The sequence below is a fragment of the Chelonia mydas genome, chromosome 6 (assembly GCF_015237465.2).
Source record: "Chelonia mydas isolate rCheMyd1 chromosome 6, rCheMyd1.pri.v2, whole genome shotgun sequence".
Lineage (NCBI taxonomy): Eukaryota > Metazoa > Chordata > Testudines > Cheloniidae > Chelonia > Chelonia mydas.
Window position 1 is genome coordinate 17,885,308 of NC_051246.2, and position 24,201 is coordinate 17,909,508.

Here is a 24,201-nt window from a genome sequence, read left to right on the forward strand (position 1 = left end):
AGTGTCAATGAAGCCCCCTCGCAGTAGGCCCAAGTGTCCTTGGCCTCCCCCCCTCACCCCCCCCGACCTGGAGGCACTCACAGCAGTTATGCTGAGGATCTGCAACAATATGTTGCAGAGTCAGACTTCCTGAAACTAAACAAGGCCAAACAGAGCAGATATGGAAGAACAATGCTGAATAAAGCAGCTTTATGTATGGTTTAACAAATGGTACAGAGAACAAGGGAACTAGCTGGTAACTGGATTGGCTGGCTATATGGATACTTGGGGCAGCTTGCTATTGGATAAGTATGCTGAAGAAAGGGTGTATAAAAGCCTGTGTAGCTTCCTGCTCTGTGTGCAGGATTTGAGATTCTATTCTCCCTGTGCCTTGTTTGCAGCTGCAAATAACCTTTTCTGCTTCTCCACCCCGTTGTGATTATTGGGTGACACACACCGGGTAACGAACCCCTGCTGTTGTTTTGCCTCTCGGCACTGGGTGCCGGCAACACCATGGAGATCAGCTTGTCCTACATCTGGTAAGTTCTTGTGGGCAGCAGAGGCTTGTCAGGTGTTTTCCTCTCAGCTGCTCTGTAGCAAGAGCCAGCTGGCATTTAAGACCACAGAACCTCACAATCTCTCTTAGGGGTAAATGCCGAATAAGAAGTTCCTAAATGTTTAAGATGCTTAGATGCTGTTCTGGGGATGCTACAGAAGGAGAGAGAGAGAGCGCCTTGGAGATGAAAACCACTAGGTAAGTCCCTAAAGCACTTATTAGAGCTGTTTGGAAAATGGGCTTTTTTCCCATAGAAAATTTCATTAAAACAAAAAGGTCATATACATCATAATTTTCAGTGGGAAATTCCTAATTTTCTTCAAAAAAACTGAAAAATTTTCAGTTTTATGGACATAAATGTTTTTTTCAGGCTGTTCAGCTTTCCTATGAAACATCAACCAATTTGGAGGAAAGCTGGAGCTTCCTCGTAACATTTTTGTTTAGTCAAAAACCAGATTTTCCTGATGAAAAGTTTTGATCAGAAAATGTCCAGCCAGCCCTCATTACTTTTGTGGCAGTTCCCTCTAGACAAAGAGGAAAAGGAAGTGTCTCATTTCATTCTGTAGTGCCCCTAGTGGCCAAAGGGCAATGTTGGTGGGCTCCTACGGGGAGCCCCATGTGTTCTGAGCCAGAAGGGATGGTGATTAGGGTGGGGAAAAGGCACAAGAGGGACTCTGAGGGGGATGAAGAAAAAACATCCAAAGGGGAAGAGGACTTTGGAGTCCTGCAATAAAACAAGGCAGAGAGACAGGGAGGAGCTAAGCATAACAGGCAGGGCAGGATTCAAAGTCTGATGCTATTAAAATCCCTTTTGCATGAGCCTGTGAGAATTTCCCGATGACTCTGGGAGTTGCCCACAGCTGGAAGGAGGACAGTAGCTGCAGCGAAAACAGAGTAAGTTCATCAGCGCAAACATTCTTAGGGTGACGGTTAAAATTGGGTGTTGGGGGCCATACAGGGGGAGGCTGTGGGGACACCCTGACAAGGACCCTTGTAATTTATGCCTCTAGAGTTGAGGGGAAATAAGGTCAGAATTTAAAGAGCAGCAGATCCCATTACCTGACAAGCAGGGGAGAGAGGAGAGGAGGAGAAATTTGTGGCTCAAAGCCATATGCTCCTGTGACAGCAAGTGGCACCTCTCAGACCTCTAGAAAATGTTCATACAGAAGGATGGAGCAGTGACATAACTTGCTTGCATTCACCCAAAGCTTTTCATGCATCAGCTGCTCTCCACTACGTGGCGCTAGCCAGTGGGTAAAAGGGGCAAAGTTCAGAGATTGGGATGGCCTTGACACGGTCTGTGATGTCTCCTGTCTAATAACAGTTGGCTCTGGGGTGAGCACTTGGTGCTTCCAAAGGGTGGTGCCTCTGGCACACGTGGTGTCAATCTGCCACCTTCCCACCCCCACAACCAGGGCGGGCTCTACAGTTTTGCCACCCCCAGCAGTGAAAAAAACTGCCGCTGCAGACGGCAAAAGGGACAAGCTGCTGTCGATTTGCCGCTGCGGCCGGCGGGACAGAGGGGCTGCCGCCGAATGGCTGCCGCCACGGAAACACTGCAGCCCCTTTCTAACTGCCGCCCCAAGCACCTGCTTGGACCACTGGTGCCTGGAGCCAGCCCTGCCCACAACATCCCCCAGCCAAGGAACAAAGTACTCTGGCCTGGACCGTGAAAGGGAAACAGAAATGGGACAAAAGGGGGTTGCACAGGTTGGAGAGAATAGAATCTCTGGGAAGGAAGAGACAGTCCTGACTATTCCCATGGCCCTTTAGCCTTTCTTTCCTTCTTACTACCCACATAGGTTAGAACGGCATTTAGATTGAGAGCTTTCAGGGCCTGAAGGAATCATTATGGTCATCTAGTCTGATCTCCTCTGTAATAGAGGCCAAAGAACTTCCCCCCCAGGGATTTCAGCATCAAGCCTCTTAATTCCTGCTTGCACTAAACTGAATGTATGTAGCTCCAGCAGCCAGCCACTACATCTTGTTATGCCTTTGTCTGCCAAATGAAAGAGCTCTCTATCCTTAGAAATCATCTCCCCACTTATAGATCGTGACCACAACCTGCTTTCCAGTGCTTGTTAACACTTAAAAAATATCTGGAGCCTTGTAACAAGCCAAACCTAGCAGCAGCTGGGAGCATTGTGAAGACTGGCCCCTTATGGGGTTAGTGCTGTACATTGCCATGTGGGTGCACCTGTAAATGTCTCGCAAAATAGGAAATACACATATAACCCTCTGCAGCCATATTTCTTTTGGAGTGTTGGGAGATTATTAATAAGCCTTTGTGCTGTTAACTAGAGCCGGTTGAAAATTTCATTTTTTTCCAGAGAAAAATTCAATTTTCAGTGGAAATCTGAATACCAAAATATTTTCATTTGGAAATGCTGACTCATAGGAGTGGGCATTCCTTGCCTCATTGCCCCCCTTTTGCTCTGTAGCCCAGGAATCCTGGTCAGACGTCTCCTATGGTGCACCATGGTCCTTCCTCCTGGAAATGGATGCAGTGCGTCATGGGAGTCCATGGCACACGATGGGGGATGTAGTCCAGCCAAGGAGCTCAGCTTGCAGAGGAGTATGGGGATATGCGGCAACTGAACTATATATCCCATGAGGCACCACAGCAGTATAGCTGAATTGTAATGTTTCCAGTTTAGAGCTTTCAGTTTTTTTATGCAAACGTGAAGTTCTGTGCAAAGGAGACCCTTTCCACACCCACAAATATCCACTTAATGGAAAACACAATTTTCCAGCAAAAAACAGTTTTGATGGAAAATTTTTGGCCAGCTCTTTCGTAAATGCTTTCGGGTCTGATCCCATGCCTTTGAAGTTAACGGGAATGTTTCCTTCACTTCAATGGGAGCAACACCAGAGCCTCTGTGCCAAAGAACCCGAGTTAATTTCACCCTCTATCAACCCTAGGATAATCAGTTACACAGCTCTGGAAAATTCCATCCCAAAAACTGAATGATCCAGAAAGTTAAAAGCACCTGGAAAAGGAGGGGTGGAATGGAGACACTTGAGCTCCTTGGCTGAGATTTTAAAAGCCAACGAGACTGTTTTGCCACACAAACCCCATTGAAATTAATGGGAGTTGTGTAGCTGAATCCTTGAGTAAGCTTTCGGAATCTCAACCCTTAGCTTTAAGGTGTTGCTCGTGCTCCAATTATAGCTCCAGGAGGACAAAATCATGGCAAGGACTCAAAGGGGGTTGAGCAATAGGTAACAAAGATTCCTACTCAGCATGGCCCAGGGTCTAATTTTGGGACCAGTGTTATTACATATGGCTTAATCTGGGCCAATCACTCTTTTCTGCAGCATCTTCGCCATCATGGCAGCACCAGGAAGCATGGCCGATGGGGTGATTGTGTTCATGCCCCCAAACAGCGCTGGTGTCATCCACCAAGGCCAGGGGGTCTCTGGTGCCATTTCCCAGACTCCTGGGATGGTGCAATGTGGGCCTCAGCAGTTCACAGTCATGAACCCTGGGAACCAACCTCTTGGGTCAACGTACCCCAGGTGTCCCGCTGAACAGATCGCACAGCTAAGGACCGTAGGGATGATGGAGATATTCCTCAAAGCACAGCCCAAGACCCTAGGGGTAAGTGTGATCTTTGCTCCCAGTCCATGAGGATGAGTCATTTCAATACCGAAGGGCCTGGACAGGTGGCTGAAGGCCTGAGCATGGGCAAACTCCAGATTCCACCCTTTTCTTTTTTGCTTTAACCAACAGCTTTATGGGAAGGATGCCAAGAAGCTGGTACCATCAGGCCTCCTCCTGAGACTTCACTGCTTTGTAGGGGGCGGTGGATGGAAATACACCCAGAGTTCCAGGGGCACTGAATCCTCCTAGCTGCCCAAACAGGGAGAAATGAGGATTAATCAAGCAAAGGAGAAACAGGGGGAAAGGATTATAAACCAGCTATTTCTGGAACTAATGGAACAAAACAGCCCCATCTTGGGGAGGAGGGGATGGCTATTAAACTGGTGTAAATCAATGTAGCTTCATTGTGCTAATTCACTCCGGCTGAGGATCTGGTCTGAGAAGAAGCAGTTCAAACCCAGAGTCCCACTCCTAGTTACTGCAGTGCAGAGCTGATTCCATTCACCCTTGCGCTGCTAGTGAAAACAATCAACCTGCAACTTCTATTCATCAGTCTACATGGATAAGCCAATGATTGGTTGTTTATTTACAATTATGTAAATAAATAAGCAAATCCGTTAATAGATTTTAAGTCCAAAAGGGACTACTGACCTCCTGTATATCACAGCCCAGAGAACCTTCCTGCTGAGGGGACCATTGGGGGGAAGAGGGGGGCGCGGGGAGGTTGACATTTTTTCAATGGGAAATGTAGTTTCCACAAAAATCAAAGATTTCCATTGGAAAAATCAAAACAAAATATTTTGGTTTTGGGTTGGGTCTTCCCAAATCAAACTACCTCAATTTGTCAAACTGAACTGAAATGTTTCCTCTCAGGTCAGTTTGACATTAAACTGCATCCACGTGAGCTGCTACGATGCCTCAAGGAAGTTGAGGTGATTCTTCCCAATAGGACTGGCTCCCTATTCCAAACTACGCCTTCCCAGCTGCACTGCGGTCGTCTCTTTTACTGAACCACCATGGTATGCCATGAGAGTCCCATGATTGCGCATGTGAGATGTAGTCCATGTAGGAAGTCTAGCCCATAGAAGAGAATGGGACCCCAACTACAAGTCCTATAAGGCAACGGTTTGACAAACTGAAATGAAATGTTTAACATTTTCCAAACTGAAAATTTTCAGATTTCAGATTAAAACAACAGTCTAAAGATCAGAATTTCTCACAGGATGGAGCTCTGATCAGCTCTGTTCAGGACAGGGTGCTCTGCTCATCCCCAAGATGGGGCAGAATTGGCTCCTCTTACTTCCCCATTCTCTTCCCACAGGCCATCCAGATCTTGATTGGGCTGATACACATCGGCTTTGGAGGTGTCTCTACAATTTTCATTAAATACATTGCTGTCTCTGGCATCGTGGGGTACCCGTTCTGCGAAGGAATTTTTGTGAGTAGAATAATTGAATGCTTTTATGAAATGATGGCATGACCACATGGATAAATAATAATTGTATATTATTAAAGCTCTAAATGGACACAAATCAGACATCAGGAATTGTATCGTACAAAAGCCAGTAGGAGAACACTTCAATCTCCTTGGACATTCTATAACAGATTTTAAAGTAGCCATACTTCAACAAAAAAACTTCAAAAACAGACTTCAAAGAGAAACTGCAGAGCTTCAATTCATTTGCAAATTTAACACCATTAATTTGGGCTTGAATAGGGACTGGGAGTGGCTGGTTCACTAAAAAAGCAATTTTCCCTCTCTTGGTGTTGACACCTCTTCATCAGTTATTGGGAGTGGACCACATCCACCCTGATCAAATTGGCCCTGTCAGCACTTGTTCTCCACTTGTAAGGTAACTCCCTTCTCTACATGTGTCAGTATATTTATGCCTGCATCTGTAATTTTCACTCCATACATCTGAAGAAGTGGGTTTTTTTACCCACAAAAGCTTATGCTCAAATAAATCTGTTAGTCTGTAAGGTGCCACCAGACTCCTCAATCTGCATTAATCTGTATCATGCAGTGCCCCGGAATAGGCTTCTAAAAACCTTCCCAATGTGCCACCTTACTCCCCCAGTAAAACCCACCCACATGTGCTTGAAAGACAGGAGCCTTCCACCAACTACCACTCTCACAATCCCTGCTATCTTACCTTGTCCTGGCTTCTCGTTTTGAAAATCTGCTCACCCTCTTCACCAAAACTGTCTTGTTGGGCTGGTGTTAAGGGCCAAGATGCTGTGAAGTCCCTGCCTTAGCCCCTCTGCTGGGCCGATGTTGGCACTCAGACACCTGGGAAGTAATTGGCTCAGCACTTCTGCCTACTGGGCCCAAGCCTTTGTGAGGTCACTGTCTGAGCATCTCTAGCTTACTAGGCTGAGGTCAAGGCTCAGGTCTCTGTCCCTTTGCAATTCCCCTGGCTGAACTGGGCCTTGTTAGAGTTTTATCTACCCTGAATCGGGGGTGGAGGCGAGGAACATTGCCTGATGAGCAAAAAGGGCAAATCTTCTGTCACCTTCTAACCAAGGGACTATACAACTCTTAAGTGAAATTGGTAACTGCTTCACCACAGACAGCAGAGTATGGAGGTGACAGCAGGAGGCACTGCAGGTCTGGATTGAGGCATGTTAGCACAGCTGGGAGGCTGGAGAGGACAGGTAAGGTGACCAGTTTTTCAAAAGGCAAAAGTAGGACACATGCAGAAGCCCCACCCTCCGTGTGGCCCTGCCCCCGGTCCTCCTCTTCCCCCAAAACCCCACCCCCCAGCCAGGCTGGAAGCCAGAGCCAAGCCATGTGGTAAGAGTTGCCCAGGGAGCCCAGGACACTGTGGGGAGCCCCAGATCCTCCATCTGCCCTGAGCAGGGGGCTGGGGGACCTGAGAGCAGCCCCCAGCCTGTGTCCCCACTACAGGTCAGTCTTGAAATGTAGAGGTATTCCAATCCCATGGTGATGGGAGTACTATACAATTTCCATAGGTGGAGACATAAGCAGAGGATGGCACAGCTGCATTGGATGGAAGGTGGGGTGAGGAACCTGGTGACTTCCTGAGCTCTTCTCAGGACCATCCAGTCATTGCTCTATTTATGGGGAGAAGAGCAAGCTCAGTTGTCAAAAAGGAGCAAGAACTCAGAAGGAGGAGAGAATCTGGGGGGAAAGATTATGGTATGGGTGTCACCTTAACTGATTAGATTGAAGTGAACCTGGATGGCAGCATTATTAGATGGAAAGTGCTCTCTAAGCATGAGGTATAATTATTATGACTGCCCCTGCTGAGGGAAGTGTCATTCTTTCCCTTTGCTTCCATCACATAGAGCCTGTCTCAGAAGAGAGATCTTTCTTGTAAGTGTGAATGATGGTTTTCTCTTTCCCGGGCAGTTCATCATTTCTGGATCCCTCTCGGTTGTAGCTGAGAATCGTGGCAACATCTGTCTGGTGAGTTTCTAGAGAATGTTCCCACCCCTTTCCTAACAGGAGGGGGCGGAGGATTCTCAGAGTTTAGCTCTGCTTCGCCCAGGGCACTATCCAGGAAGAGTGGCTGATGGGAAAGAGCAGAGTGCTTGTTGATCAAGAACATGGAGAAGGAATGTTGGAGAGCGAGAAGGTAAGGGAGGTAATATCGTTTACTGGACCAATTTTGGTTGGAACTTGTATTGGAGAGGAAGACAGAAGAGACAGGGTGGAGGGTGGTGAAGCACTGGAATGGGTTACCTAGGGAGGTCGTGGAATCTCCTTCCTTAGAGATTTTTAAGGTCAGACTTGACAAAGCCCTGGCTGGGATGATTTAGTTGGGGTTGGTCCTGCTTTGAGCAGGGGGTTGGACTAGATGACCTCCTGAGGTCCCTTCCAACCCTGATATTCTATGATTCTATGACAAACAGGGAGCTGGAAGAGAAATGGGGATACTTTAAACGGCTCCCTGCTGTCTGCCTGCTGTATCTGTAGCAGCAGCTTGGGGCTCAACAACCACCTTCAATTTTTCTACTGACACATAAACCTCAATTAAGAGCCCAATAGAAAGGAGTCCAATAGAAAGAAAAGCTGCAAACTTTTCAGCCAGGCTACCGGGGAACAAAAGAAAGACAAAGTTTCCAGGGAGGCTGAAAAAGGGAAGTTAGAAGAATTAAAGTAGCCAGAAATATATTCAAAATAGTGAAAAGACGGGGACGTCCAGCGAGGCCCCTACTGAGCAAAGCACTAAGGGTATGTGTACACTACGAAATTAGGTCGAATTTATAGACGTCGATTTTTATAGAAGCGATTTTATACAGTTGATTGTGTGTGTCCACACTAAGCGCATTAAGTCAACGGAGTGCGTCCACAGGACCATGGCTAGCGTCGACTTCCGGAGCGTTGCACTGTGGGTAGCTATCCCACAGTTCCCGCAGTCTCCGCCACCCATTGGAATTCTGGGTTAAGCTCCCAATGTCTGATGGGGCAAAAACATTGTTGTGGGCGGTTTTGGGTACATGTCGTCAGTCGCCCCTCCCTCCGTGAAAGCAATGGCAGACAATCGTTTCGCGCCTTTTTTCCGTGCGGACACCATGCTGCTTTCAGCAGATGATGCAGTAGGACTGTAAACCATCGTCATCCACCGCTTCTGCTGCACCTCTGCTCTCCTGCAGACACCATACCACGGCAAGCGTGCAGCCCACTCAGCTTAGCTCACCAACACTGCCACTGTTGTGTCCTGGTGCTGCTGGCAGCAGACGGTGCAGTAGACCTGCTAACCATCATCATCCACCTCTTCTGCTGCAACTCTGCTCTGCTGCCATTGTCTCAATAGCGAATTTCTCCATGTTGTCTGTCATGGGCTCCCGGGTACGTGTGTTCTTCCTTGGGAAACATGCGCGGAGCTAACCGTCGTTCTCCACCGCTTCTGCTGCAACTCTGCTCTCCTGGTCTCATGAATCCACCTCGCAGGTCCTCTCGTCATTCTCTATAAATATCTATTCTCGTGGCATCCGTTGTCAGCCATCGCTTCCGCTGCAACTCTGCTCTCCTGCAGACGCCATACCACGGCAAGCATGGAGCCCGCTCAGATCACCGCGGCAGTTATGAGCATTGTAAACACCTCGTGCATTATCCTGCAGTATATGCAGAACCAGAACCTGCAAAAGCAGGCGAGGAGGCGACGGCAGCGTGGTGACAAGAGTGATGAGGACATGGACACAGACTTCTCTCAAAATACGGGCCCCAGCAATTTGGACATCCTGGTGGCAATGGGGCAGGCTCATGAAACGAGCACAGACTGGTGGGACCGCACAGTTTTGCAGGTCTGGGATGATTCCCAGTGGCTGTGAAACTTTTGCATGCATAAGGGCACTTTCATGGAACTTTGTGACTTGCTTTCCCCTGCCCTGAAGTGCAAGAATACCAAGATGAGAGCAGCCCTCACAGTTCACAAGCAAGTGGCGATAGCCCTGTGGAAGCTTGCAATGCCCGACAGCTACCGATCTGTCGGGAATCAATTTGGAGTGGGCAAATCTACTGTGGGGGCTGCTGTGATCCAAGTAGCCAACGCGATCACTGAGCTGCTGCTATCAAGGGTAGTGACTCTGGGAAATGTGCAGGTCATAGTGGATGGCTTTGCTGCAATGGGATTCCCTAAATGTGGTGGGGCAATACACGGAACGCATATCGCTATCTTGGGACCGGAACACCTTGGCAGCCAGTACATAAACCGCAAAGGGTACTTTTCAATGGTGCTGCAAGCACTGGTGGATCACAAGGGACCTTTCATCGACATCAACGTGGGATGGCCGGGAAAGGTACATGACGCTCGCATCTTCAGGAACTCTGGTCTGTTTCAACAGCTGCAGGAAGGGACTTACTTCCCAGACCAGAAAATAACCGTTGCGGATGTTGAAATGCCTGTAGTTAACCTTGGGGACCCAGCCTATCCCTTAATGCCATGGCTCATGAAGCCGTACACAGGCAGCCTGGACAGTAGTAAGGAGAAGTTCAACTATGGGCTGAGCAAGTGCAGAACGGTGGTAGAATATACATTTGGACCTTTAAAAGTGCACTGGTGCAGTTTACTGACTCGGTTAGACCTCAGCAAAACCTATATTCCCATTGTTATTACTGCTTGCTGTGTGCTCCACAATATCTGTGAGAGTAAGGGGGAGATGTTTATGGCAGGTGGGAGGTTGAGGCAAATCGCCTGGCCGCTGATTACGCGCAGCCAGACATCGGGGCGGTTAGAAGAGCACAGAAGGGCATACTGCACATCAAAGAAGCTTTGAAAGCCAGTTTCATGATGGGCCAGGCTACGGTGTGACAGTTCTGTTTGTTTCTCCTTAATGAAAACCCGCCCCCTTGGTTCACTCTACTCCCCTGTAAGCCAACTGACCTCCCCCCCTTCGATCACTGCTTGCAGAGGCAATAAAGTCATTGTTGTTTCAAAATCATGCATTCTTTATTAATTTGTCACACAAATAGGGGGATAACTGCCAAGGTAGCCCGGGAGGGGTGGGGGAGGAGGGAAGCACCGGGTGGGGTGGGGAAGGAGGGGAGGAGGAAAGGACAAACCCACACTGCACTTCAAAACTTATTGAATGCCAGCCTTCTGTTGCTTGGGCAGTCCTCTGGGGTCCCCCCCCCAACCCCCACGTTTTTGGGCATCTGGGTGAGGAGGCTGTGGAACTTGGGGAGGAGGGCAGGCGGTTACACAGGGGCTACAGCGGCAGGCTGTGCTCCTGCTGCCTTTCCTGCAGCTCATCCATACGCCGGAGCATATCAGTTTGATCCTCCAGTAGCCTCAGCACTGCATCCTGCCTCCTCTCATCATGCTGCGGCCACCTCTCCTCTTGCTCATCCCACCTGTCCTCATGTTCATTTCCTGCTTTCCTGGACTCTGCCATTGTTTGCTTCCACACATTCTGCTGAGCTCTTTCAGTGCAGGGAGACTGCATGAGCTCAGAGAGCATTTCATCACAAGTGCGTTTTCTTCGCCTTCTTATCTGCATTAGCCTCTGCGATGGAGATGATAGGGGGAGTGTTGAAACATTTGCAGCTGAGGGAGGAAAAAAAAGGGAGAGTAGTATTTAAAAAGACACATTTTAGAGAACAATGCGTAGACTCTTTCACGGTGAACCAAGCTGTTAACATTACATAGCACATGTGCTTTGCCTCTTGTATTGAGGGCCTGCCGGTTTGGTGTGAGAGATCACACACGCAGGGCCGGGCAACAGAATTCGGCTTGCAGCAGCCATGATAAGCCACAGTCTTTTGGCTTCTTCAACCTTCCTAACATGTGGGAATGGTTTCAAACAGCTGCGCCCTCATTTCCCATACCAAGCACCCGTTGGGTTGGCCATTTAAAATGGGTTGGCCATTTAAAGGAGGGGCTGCGGTTTTCAGGTTAATGTGCAGCACAAACCCAACTAAACCCCCCCACACACCCAATTCTCTGGGATGATCATTTCACCCCTCCTCCCACCACGTGGCTAACAGCAGGGGTGACTTCTTTTCAGCCACAGGCAAACAGCTCAGCAGGAATGGCCACCTCTGAATGTCCCCTTAATAAAATTCCCCTATTTCAACCAGGTGTCCATGAATGATATCACTCTCCTGAGGATAACACAGAGAGATAAAGAACGGATGTTGTTTGAATGCCAGCAAACACCGGGACCATATGCTGCCATGCTTTGTTATGCAATGATTCCACACTATGTGCTACAGGCCTGGTGTGGTAAAGTGTCCTACCACGGAGGATGGAATAAGGCTCCCCTCCCCAGAAACCTTTTGCAAAGCCTTTGGAGTACCTCCAGGAGAGCTTCAGGGAGATGTCCCTGGAGGATTTCTGCTCCATCCCCAGACACATAAACAGACTTTCCCAGTAGCTGTACTGGCCGCATCCCAAGTCTTCAGGGCAAATTAATCATTAAATATGCTTGCTTTTAAACCATGTATTATATTTACAAAGGTACACTCACCAGAGGTGCCTTCTCCGGCTTCATGCTCTGTGAGCCCAGGTTGGGAGGGTACTGGCTCCAGGGTGATAAACAGTTCCTGGCTATCGGGGAGAATCGTTTCATCTTCCGCCTCCTCATCATCTTCCTCCTCCCCAAAATCCTCATCCCTGTTGCATGAGACTCCCCCCTGGCAGGAGTCCACATACAAGGGTAGGGTAGTGGTAGGGACACCCCTAGAATTGCATGCAGCTCATCATAGAAGCGGCATGTCTGGGGCTCTGACCCGGAGCAGCCGTTTGCCTCTTTGGTTTTTTGGTAGGCTTGCCTCAGCTCCTTAAGTTTCACACGGCACTGCTGCGGGTCCCTGTTATAGTCCCTGTCCTTCATGCCCTGGGAGATTTCTTCAAATATTTTGGCATTTTGTCTTTTGGAACAGAGTTCTGATAGCACGGATTCCTCTCCTCATACAGCTATCAGCTCTAGTACCTCCCGTTCGGTCCATGCTGGAGCTCTTTTGCGATTCTGGGACTGCATGATGAGCTCGCCACGCTGGCCAAACAGGAAATGAAAATCAGAAGTTCGCAGTGCTTTTCCTGTGTACCTGGCTAGTGCATCTGAGTTGAAAGTGCTGTCTAGAGTGGTCACAATGGAGCACTCTGGGATAGCTCCCGGAGGCCAATACCGTTGAATTGGGTCCACAGTACCCCAAATTCGACCCAGTGAGGTTGATTTTAGTGCTACTCCCCTCGCCGGGGAGGAGTACAGAAATCGATTTTAAGAGCCCTTTAAGTCGACAAAAATGGCTTTGTCGTGTGGACAGGTGCAGGGTTAAATCGATCTAACGCTGCTAAATTTGACCTAAACTCATAGTGTAGACCTGGGCTAAGTATCTGTGAGACTTAAGAATGTACTAAAAATTAAGTATGTTTTTAAGTGCTTTCCTGAATTGAGACCTAAAGGCAGATCAAAAAATAGTGGAATGAATGAAAAATGAAAAATGTAGAAATTTTTTCACACACACCCCCGAAAAAAAATCACGATTTCAATGAAATTTTGAAAATTTCAACCAGCTCTGCCTCTTACCTTTTACCTGCTATTTTCTTTTCTCTGCACAGTAGGAACGTTTTTTTTCTAAGTAGAAAGACACATTGCATAATTCACCCTATGAACCGTACTCTGATAACAATGAGCCATTCCTGGGAATATATTAGCTAGCTATTGGTTGGCTTCATAGGTGACTAAGGGCTGCAGTAGCCAACTGCTATGGTTTATTGCTGTGGTCATGAGACGTGAACGTCCAAAGTTTCATAGGCTTGGTTTGTATGAAGCCCGAAAATTCAGGCAGTTCCTTGAACTCCCAAAATTACATAAACCCTGAAATCTCATTTTTAATTGAATTTATTGCTTATAAGAAGACCTACGACAGAAAAATCAAGCTCACTATTTACCCTGGAACATACACAGCATGTGTAAGTGACTGTTAAACCAGCCACAGGGCTTAGAACTTGGGATCCTTCAGCAACTTGGGAACCTTAGAAGGAAAAGTCTCTACTACTTGAGCAAGCGGATGGGGAGCCTTAAATGGCTGCAGCAGCAGCCTTAAAACCCTTCTGTGGCTCAGCTACTAGAGGCAGACAAGAACTCCACCCTTTCCTAGCATGACTTGCCTATGGACAGTGCAACATTAGCCCCAAACCACCTCACCAGTGCGCCTCACCCCAGGCCTGCTGGGACCACCTCCAAGAGTGAGAGTATAGATCAGCATTCCAGTCCAGTCAGGTCTTGGCCTGTCTTTTGCATGTAGTACCCTGTTCACCTGGTTACCTCTTCTATGGGTTTTGAGGCACAGGCCTGGGTTCTTCTGGAACCTCCTCCAGCTCAGCAAGATGTAACTTCCTTATTTCCTTCCCATATGTATTTATTTGGCAGTGCTCCCACCGCCCTCACTCTTTTCAGGGCAGCTTGGAAGAGAAATTCTAACCACAAAGTAACCCGAACTTACTTGCCAGATAGTTGGAGACTCCCAAGAAATAACATAAGCATATACAATATATTCAAGACAGGCATCTTCTTCGTGCAGGAGTCAGGCTGCTTCTGGTGCTAGGATTTCGCCTCCCCACCAAAGGGTGCAGGGCTCAAGGTGCAGATTATAATAACTCTACTAAATTCCAAACTTCAATCTCCCACCTAAGCACTCAGACACTCTCACAGCAGGCTAGCAGCCAGAGCCGCGGTGCCATGCGGTGGCTGATTGTACCTGGGGAGCTGAAGGGCTGTTGGGGGTGGGGAGAGTTTTCCCAACAAAAGTCCATAAACTGGGAGTCACCTTGAAGAGGGAAAGGGCCTAGCTGAGGGATTTTGCTTCCAGGTGCCCAGAGGCCAGTTCTCAGGGGGAACCCTGCATGAAGGAATGGACTCACTAGCTCCCCACACAGCCAGTCCTGCCCTTTCTGTGGCTGGCTCCAGAGCCCTCCAAAATGGCTTCCCCCCTCCCACTGTGCTCCCAGGGGCAGGCATCACACTTCTTATTGTCAGGCTAGCTCTTCTTCCCAGGCTATCACTTGTCAATCATTTGACTCTGCCCTTTCCCTCCTTTCTCTCAGACACTGCCCCTCCTCCAAGCAGCCTACTTTCCATCCACCCCCTGTCACTGTCTCCTCTCTCCATCTTGGTTCCCCGGCAGACCCTGAGTCTGCCCATGGTTTGCCTCCCTCCCAGGGACAGTGCCTCTCCCTGAGCAACCAGCGTACAGAGTCCCGGGAACCTGGCTGAGCTTCTTGGGGGTGACACACAGCCAACAATGGAGACAGTTACTCCAACTGAGACTTCCAGCCACCTTCCGGTCAGCCATGAGATATCAGACAGGAGTCATGTGTTGTCACCAGCTGGTCACTGAGAGGTGCAAAGCCCCAAATCCAGTTCCCAGTGCCCCAAGAAGAATCGGACTTTTTCATCATGAAAGTTCTAGTCTTTCCTGGGGGGATAGGAGGGTTGTCTTTATTGGCTGAAGAGAAAATGCCAATAGAACAGCTTGGCTGTTCTCTGTGGGTGCCATTCTCAGTCCTAGCTGCCATAACATAAGACCATAAGAACGGTCATATTGGCCCATCTAGCCCAGTATCCTGTCTGCTGATAGTGGCCAGTGCGAGATCCTCACAGGAAATGAACAGAACAGGGCAATTATTGGGTGATGCATCCCCTGTTGTCCAGTCCCAACATCTGGCAGCGAGGCTTAGTGTAAGGGGGCTGTTGGTCCCTTATTGAAACTGTGGGAGGGAGAGGTGGGGGGAAGGAGAAGGACTGAAGCTGGTTCTTATATTTTTCTAATAAATTTGTATTAATTTTTTTCAAAATATATATATAGAAAAAACAAACTGTATTTAAATTACTTATAATATATTAACCATTTGCTACCTAACCTTAGCTATACGTGAAACATTTAATTATGTATATAATATGAATGGTTAAAATATGAGTCAATTATTTCTATTACACAATTTACAGACAAAATTTGTTTGTAAAAATCCAACTAGCTACAGCAAAAGTATTAAGTTATCCTAAAGAATAGAAGCAAAGTTCAGAGGAGGGGAATAGAGATGGGGAGGGAAGGAAGAGGGTACAGAGAAGGGGAAAGCAGGAGTGCAGGCATTCATTAAATAGGGGATCATTCAGATATTTCCAGGAAAGCATCCCATATCTCTGAGAATTGTTACAGAACACAAGTCCTTTCCATGGTGGCCATGCTTATGATATCTATGTTCCAGTCTTCAATTGTTGGTCACTTTTTAGATTGACATGCTTTTAGCAATTACTAGTGCTCTGCTTAGCCAATGTTTTTCAGATTTATTCAGCTTCCAACTAACATCCATTAGGTTTAAAATTACATTTTTAGCTTGTAACACAATTTTATCTGACAGGAAAAAAGTAACTCTGCAATTAAGTTCTTCCAAAAACATGAGTGTAGACGCATTCCCAGAACATATAGGTGGGCTGGTTCTTATGTGGGACTTCAATCACCCTGACATCTGCTGGGAGAGCAATACAGCAGTTCACAGACAATCCAGGAAGTTTTTGGAGAGTGTTGGGTACAACTTCCTGGTGCAACTATTGGAGGAACCAACCAGGGGCCAATCTCATCTTGACCTGCTGCTTACAAACAGGGAAGAATTGGTTGGGGAAGTAGACGTGGGTGGCAACCTGGGCAGCAGTGACCATGAGATGGTCGAGTTCAGGATCCTCACAAAAGGAAGAAAGGAGAGTAGCAAAACATGGACACTGGACTTCAGAAAAGCAGACTTTGACTCCCTTAAGGAACTGATGGGCAGGATCACCTGGGAGGCTAATCTGAGGGGGCAAGAAGTCCAGGAAAGCTGGCTGTATTTTAAAGAAGCCTTATTGGGGACACAGGAACAAACCATCCCGATGTGCAGAAAGAATAGCAAATATGGCAGGCAACCAGCTTGGCTTAACAGTGAAATCTTCGGTGATCTTAAACACAAAAAGGAAGCTTACAAGAAGTGGAAACTTGGACAGATGACTAGGGAGGAGTATAAAGATATTGGTCAATCATGCAAGGGGTGTAATCATAGAATCATAGAATATCAGGATTGGAAGGGACCTCAGGAAGTCATCTAGTCCAACCCCCTGCTCAAAGCAGGACCAATCCCCAACTTAATCATCCCAGCCAGGGCTTTGTCAAGCCTGACCTTAAAAACCTCAAAGGAAGGAGGTTCCACCACCTCCCTAGGTAATGCATTCAAGTGCTTCACCACCCTCCTAGTGAAAAAGTTTTTTCTAATATCCAACCTAAACCTCCCCCACTGCAACTTGAGACAATTACTCCTTGTTCTGTCATCTGCTACCACTGAGAACAGTCTAGATCCATCCTCTTTGGAACCCCCTTTCAGGTAGTTGAAAGCAGCTATCAAATCCCCCCTCATTCTTCTCTTCTGCAGACTAAACAATCCCAGTTCCCTCAGCCTCTCCTCATATGTCATGTGCTCCAGTCCCCTAATCATTTTTGTTGCCCTCCGCTGGATGCTTTCTAATTTTTCCACATCCTTCTTGTAGTGTGGGTCCCAAAACTGGACACAGGGTGCAGTCCACGCCATCCTCCAGATCATTAATGAAGATATTGGACAAAACCGGCCCCAGGACCAACCCTTGGGGCACTCCACTTGATACCTGCTGGCAACTAGACATGGAGCCATTGATCCCTATCCGTTGAGCCCGACTATCTAGCCAGCTTTCTATCCACCTTATAGTCCATTCATCAAGCCCATACTTCTTTAACTTGCTGGAAAGAATACTGTGGGAGACCATATCAAAAGCTTTGCTAAAGTCAAGGAACAACACGTCCACCGCTTTCCCCTCATCCACAGAGCCAGTTATCTTGTCATAGAAGGCAATTAGATTAGTTAGGCATGACTTGGTCTTGGTGAATCCATGCTGATTGTTCCTGATCACTTTCCTCTCCTCTAAGTGCTTCAGAATTGATTCCTTGAGGACCTGCTCCATGATTTTTCCAGGGATTGAGGTGAGGCTGACTGGCCTGTAGTAATCAGGAAGGCCAAAACATAACTGGAGTTGCAGCTAGCGAGGGCTGTGAAGGATAACAAGAAGGGTTTCTACAGGTATGTTAGCAACCAGAAAAAGGTCAGGGAAAGTGTGGGACCCTTAATGAATGGAGGAAACAACCTAGTGACAGATGATGTGGAAAAAGCTGAAGTACTCAATGCTTTTTTTGCCTCGGTCTTCACAGACAAGGTCAGTTCCCACACTTCTGTCTTGGGCAACACAGTAAGGGGAGGAGCTGAGCAGCCCTCAGTGGTGAAAGAACAGATTAAGGACTATTTAGAAAAGCTGGACATGCACAACTCCATGGGTCCAGATCTAATGCATCCGAGGGTCCTGAAGAAATTGGCTGATGTGATTGCAGAGCCATTGGCCATTATCTTTGAAAACTCCTGGCAATCGGGGGAGGTCCCGGACGACTGGAAAAAGGAAAATATAGTGCCCATCTTTAAAAAAGGGAAGAAGGACAACCCAGGGAACTACAGATTGGTCAGCCTTACCTCAGTCCCTGGAAAAATCATGGAGCAGGTCCTCAAGGAAACGATTTTGAAGCACTTAGAGGAGAGAAAGGTGATCAGGAACAGTAAACATGGATTCACCAAGGGCAAGTCATTCCTGACCAACCTGATTGCCTTCAATGATGAGATAACTGGCTCTGTGGATATGGGGAAAGCAGTGGACATGATATATCTTGACTTTAGCAAAGCTTTTGTTACGTATGGTCTCCCACAGTATTCTTGCCAGCAAGTTAAAAAAGTATGGATTGGATGAATGGACTATAAGGTGGATAGAAAGCTGGCTAGATTGTCAGGCTCAACAGGTAGTGATCAACGGATCAATGTCTAGTTGGCAGCCAGTATCAAGCTGAGTGCCCCAGGGGTCGGTCCTGGGGCTGGTTTTGTTCAACATCTTTATTAATGATTTGGTTGATGGGATGGATTGCACCCACAGCAAGTTCACAAGTGACACTAAACTGGGAAGAGAGGTAGATACACTGGAGGGTAGGGATAGGATACAGAGTGACCCAGACAAATTAGAGGATTGGGCCAAAAGAAATCTGATGAGGTTCAACAAGGACAAGTGCAGAGTCCTGCACTTAGGACGGAAGAATCCCATGCACCACTACAGGCTGGGGACTGACTGGCTAAGCAGCAGTTCTGCAGAAAAGGACCTGGGGATTAAAGTGGATGAGAAGCTGGATATGAGTCAGCAGTGTGCCCTTGTTGCCAAGAAGGCTAACAGAATATTGGGCTGCATTAGTAGGAGCATTGCCAGCAGATCGAGGGAAGTGATTATTCCCCTCTATTCGGCACTGGTGAGGCCACATCTGGAGTATTGCATCCAGTTTTGGGCCCCCCACTACAGAAAGGATGTGGACAAATTGGAGAGAGGGCACAAAGCAGAGGGCGACGAAAATGATCGGGAGGCTGAGGCACATGACTTACGAGGAGAGGCTGAGGGAACTGGACCTGTTTAGTCTGCAGAAGAGAAGAGTGAGAGGGGATTTGATAGCAGCCTTCAACTGCCTGCAATGGGGGTTCCAAAGAGGATGGAGCTAGGCTGTTCTCAGTGGTGGCAGATGAAAGAACAAGGAGCAGTAGTCTCAAATTGCAGTGGGAAAGGTCTAGGTTGGATGTTAGGAAATACTATTTCATAGGAGGGTGGTGAAGCACTGGAATGGGTTACCTAGGAAGATGGTGGAATCTCCATCCTTAAAAGGTTTTTAAGGCCCATCTTGACAAAGCCCTGGTTGGGATGATTTAGTTGGGGCTTGTCCTGCTTGGAGCAGGGGGTTGGACTAGATAGCCTCCTGAGGTCTCTTCCAACCCTAAACTTTTATGATTCTATGATAACCAAACCTGTTTTCTGCCTACACACAACCTGACCCTCTGCATGTCTCTCTCAGGTGAAAAGCAGCCGGGGAATGAACAACACTAGTGCCATCTTCTCATCCATTGGGATAATTCTCTTCCTAACGGAGCTGATTTTGAATACGTCACATGACCACAAGGATGAGGAATATCGTTGGTTGGTAAGTGGCCAGATTCTGCCATAGAATTATAGAAGTATAAGGCTGGAAGGGACCCCAAGAGGTCATCCAGTCCATCACCCTCTGCCGAGGCTGTGTTAGGTCTACCTGGACCATCCCTAACAGGTGTGTTTTTAAAATATCAGGTAGCTGGAATTGTCCTAAGTCCTTGACTCCACAGTAGAAACTGTCCATGTGTTCAGCTCCAGACCTTTGATCTGGGGAAGAATTGACAAAAGTTAGCTCTTAACGTGCTTGGTTCTGCTCTTGATAAAGCCAGTGTCAAAATTCCTGTCAAAGTCAAAAACCAGGCAAGGACCATGCTTTTGTTCTGTGTTTTCTGCAGCACCTAGCACAGTAGGGTCCTAGTCCATGACTGGGGTTTCCAGCCACTATCAACATACAAATTAATAATAATAACTCCTGTTGACTTCATCAGGAGCAGGATTGGACCCAAATACCTCTTTTACTTTGTTTAATCCCCACTTCGCGCAGATTGGGAAACTGAGGCACAGGGAGATGAAGCGACATGCCCAGCGTCACCCAACAGGCCCAGCTTTTCTCAATCCTAATCCAGTGCTCCATGCACTAGACAACACTGCCTCCATGCTACAGAATCCTGGCTGGCCTACCCAGGGAGCGTCTCAGGGTGCATATCCCTGTAGACCCAGGAGAAAACAGAATTCTATGATCTCCTGACAGTGGTGTGGCTCCATGCATCACAATTACCGGGGCTACTGAGTAGTTAGAAGGAGGAGGAGAATTCTGTGTGCCTGGGAGGAGGGAAGAACCAGAACCAGATTTCTGCATCCCCCGAAGTGGGAAAGGAGGGATTTTTTATGCACCTCACAGCAGCCCTGTGCAATGTTACACCTCTAGGAGTCAAAATTAATTAGCATCCCCTGTGGTTTTATGCTCTCCAGAGTGCTGGGAAGGGGATCACGGGCATGCTGCTCTTGTTGTCCATCCTGGAGTTCTCCATTGCTGTCTCAACCTCGTACTTTGCAACCCAAGCCATCCGCTATACCCCCAACACCGTGAGTCTTCCAGCTCTCAAACGGGACGTGAATCAGAACATGTGTTGAAAGGAGGGGGAGATGTACACTTCTGCGAAGCGCCCTCCCTGATGGGAGGAGTGTCCCTGGGGAAGGGCCTGAATGTGTATGAGGGAGGCAGTGATGGGGGAAAGTGACAGGCCCTCATTTAGGGCTGGTTGACAAGTCTGTCAAATGCGTTTTTTTTAATGGGAAACTGGGGTTTTGACTACATGAGAATTTTAGCAGAAAGCACCTGCTTTCTCCAGAAAATGTTACTATTTTGCCAGAACACTGAATGCCTGAAAACCAATCTATTTAGATTCAAAGTGGTGCCAGGGTGCCTCATGGCAGTTGTAGTTCAGCTGCCGTGTATGCACATTTTCCCTTCTGGGCCATGTTCTCTAGCTGGACTACATCTCCCATGATGCACCATGGGCAAGGGTGCTTGTGACACATAGCCTCATGGGAGATAGAGTCCTGCCAGTGACCATGGCCCATAAAGGACAAAAGAAGTATAAGGCACCCAAACTACAACTCCAATGAGGCACTATGGTTCCATGTTGAATCAAAATATTTTGGTGATTGATAGATTTTTTATGACATTTTTGGCAGGGAAAATAGCCCTATTTTCTGGCCCTTTTTACCTTGGTTCCTAACCGGGCTGCTGGCACCACGATCCAAGTTACTGAATCTTTTTTTAATGGGGGGGAAGTAATCCCAGTTTTCATTGCCACCACGTTGACCTTCATTGTCAGTGTTTTAATTTCTGTGGGGCTGCATTTCATCTTCCCAGGTGGGGATGAGGGGACCCAGGAAACTGTAACTGGGCCAGATCCTGAGCTGCAATCACACCCTTTTGTGCCACTGAAAGTCACTGGAGCTCTCCAGCAGAGAATTCCCTTGGCATGGAATTCCCCACCTGGCACAGCCAGCTCTTACTCCCTTGGTGGAGGGGATGTATTGAGAGCATAGAATCATAGAAAATTAGGACTAGAAGGGACCTCAGGAGGTCATCTAGTCCAACCCCCTGCTCAAAGCAGGACCAACACCAACTAAATTCATCCCAGCCAGGGCTTTGTCAAGCCGGGCCTTCAAAACCTCTAAGGATGGAGATTCCATCACCTCCCTAGGTAACCCATTCCAGCGCTTCACCACCCTCCTAGTGAAATAGTGTTTCCTAATATCCAACCTAGACCTCCCCCACTGCAACTTGAGACCACTGCTCCTTGTTCTCTCTTCTGCCATCACTGAGAACAGCCGAGTTCCATCCTCTTTGGAACCCCCCTTCAGGTAGTTGAAGGCTGCTATCAAATCCCCTCTCACTCTTCTCTTCTGCAGACTAAACAAGCCCAGTTCCCTCAGCCTCTCCTCGTAAGTCAGGAGCCTATGGTATGGCCAGAGTGCCTTGTGCTCCAGCAATACCTGACAGGTGGACAACTCCTTTGGGGTGATCACCAGCCTCATTGTTTTAGAGCAGCTGCTGGGGCTAGCACAGAACCAGCCATGGAATCATGATGCTGCAAACTCCCCTCCCAAAAGCTACAGCTTTGGACGTTCTCTCCAGGGACAGTGTTTCTAGCCAGACAGGAAAATAAATGAATCCAGGCAACAAAAACTCCTTGTTTGGGGTCAACTCACTGCTGTGATGGTGATGTAGAATCTGACCTTCTCAAAGGCTGGCTGCCTCCCATTCAGCAGGTCTCAGGTCCGTTCTCTGAGCACCTTTGCATAGTGAAGGGGGTAGCTGAGATGATGTTGACCCCTTGTTGACCTGGGAGTAGGTCACACACTGATAGGCTAATGTTTTCTCAAACTGTGATGACAACTGTTAAGTATTTATGAAAAAAACAGTTTTTGTCTAAATTTTCCATAGATATTTTTGATTTTTTTTCAGCAACAATTCAAATACCAAAATATTTTGACAAAACCAAAAGATTTCAATTTAGAAATGTTGCCATGGTGCCTAATGTGGTTTGTAGTTTGAATGCCTCATGTTGCCATTCTCCTTTGTATGCCAGTCTCCTTGGTCTGACTACAACTCCCATGACGCAACATTGTCTGCCCTCTTGGTGAGGGGAGGTTGTTGCATCCTGGGAGATCCTGGCCATGGTGCATCACGGGAAATGTAGTCTAGCCTATGAGCCTGACCCATAGTGAAGAATGGGGACACTAGGCAACCAAACTACATTTCCCATGAAGCACTGCAGCAGCATCTCCAAATTGAAATCTTTTGGTTTTGGGGCATTCACTTTTTTTATGAAAAATTGAATTTTTCCTGGGAAACTGGATATTTTTTCATGAAACATTTTGTTTAGTTACACAGAAAAGTTTGGGGATTCTGTGGTTTTTTTTGTTGAAAAGCAGCTTTTTGACAGGAAATTTTCAAGCAGCCCTAGCAAGGAAAACAAAGGGACGCTCTGTAGCATAGTGAGACCTACCGTGTTAACTCTTTAAGTGCCTTACAGCAAACCTGCTGCAGTCAGGACCCAAAGGAAGTATAGATTCTGTATCCTCGAGTATTGCAAAAGACCATGGTCATGTTCTGTGACATCTGGGAGCCATGCACCTCCACAGGGAAAATCCTACAGATAGTGAATTGGGGGTTGATCGTGGAATTAGTGATGATGGCACAGATTCATCCCTGGGGTAATGCCAGTCGATACAGGAGACTTATAAAAACTAGAGGGATGAGGAAGATGATGGTGGTAGTGCTGAAAAATATGTTGATGGAAGGATGAGGAAGGTGGTGGTGATGAAGAATGTGAGGAAGATGATGGAGCGAGAATGAAGGGGTGAGGAAGGTGATGGTTGTGGGGGTGAGAATGAAGATAATGATGTTACTAGTGAGGGCTGATCTCTTTTGTTTTGCAGGCCATTTTGTTCAGGCCATCTGCTGCCAATGAAAACGTTGGGGTTCCCTCCACACCAGTGGCCCCTCCACCACCTTACACCAATGAGGCTTATGACTCCAAAGAAGAGACCTAACAATGGGCCTCATAAGGAACTCCTATGAGAGATGGCTCCAGCAGCAGCTCCTCTGAGAAGTAAAACCCAACCCTGTCCTGCATGATAGATCTCATTCCATTTTCTGAGGGGAGTTCTAGTACCCAGCTCCATTGTTCGTCTCACAGGGAACTCATCCCACCTGCCGCACCATTTGTAGTTCACGGTACACAGAATGAAATAAGGTGATGACTCACCAGCACTGTTCAGCCCCCCAGAGGCTTTGGATCTGAAAGTTTCCCTTGGCAACTTTGTCAATAAAGCTTCAAAATGGATCCTGAGTCAGTTTAAAGCACTTGTTCACAGATATGTGTCTGCGTGTGCATGTGGCATGCGTGTCTGTGTGTGCATGTAGTATATAGATGTGGCATACGCGTACTCACATGTAACTCTTACCACACACGTGTGGTGGAGCAGGGAGTCCCCTTTCACTAGTAGCATACATCACAAAACCGACTATTGCAACTAGCACTAATTTGTTTGTTTTGGGCCCCGATTCCTTTCA

At 47.5% G+C, this 24,201-nt stretch overlaps 1 protein-coding gene across 1 annotated transcript; it reads left to right on the plus strand.

Annotated features, from left to right (window-relative positions):
* Positions 1-337: 337 nt before the first annotated feature.
* LOC102931268 (membrane-spanning 4-domains subfamily A member 15) lies at positions 338-23,920 on the plus strand. Its single transcript, XM_043549604.1, has 8 exons — positions 338-518; positions 626-1,429; positions 3,854-4,136; positions 5,461-5,577; positions 7,513-7,569; positions 19,534-19,659; positions 20,580-20,693; positions 23,565-23,920. The coding sequence occupies exons 3-8, from the start codon at positions 3,867-3,869 to the stop codon at positions 23,676-23,678; spliced, it is 798 nt and encodes a 265-aa protein (XP_043405539.1). The 5' UTR covers positions 338-518; positions 626-1,429; positions 3,854-3,866; the 3' UTR covers positions 23,679-23,920.
* The last annotated feature ends 281 nt before the right edge of the window (positions 23,921-24,201 follow it).

What these genes read in the sequence shown, in the direction of transcription:
- LOC102931268 (XM_043549604.1), top strand. Translation starts at nt 3,867, where the DNA reads ATGGCAGCACCAGGAAGCATGGCCGATGGGGTGATTGTGTTCATGCCC. An exon ending in CGTTCTGCGAAGGAATTTTT is followed by an intron (nt 5,578 to 7,512) that starts GTGAGTAGAATA and finishes TTTCCCGGGCAG; the next exon opens with TTCATCATTTCTGGATCCCT. An exon ending in TCCGCTATACCCCCAACACC is followed by an intron (nt 20,694 to 23,564) that starts GTGAGTCTTCCA and finishes TTTGTTTTGCAG; the next exon opens with GCCATTTTGTTCAGGCCATC.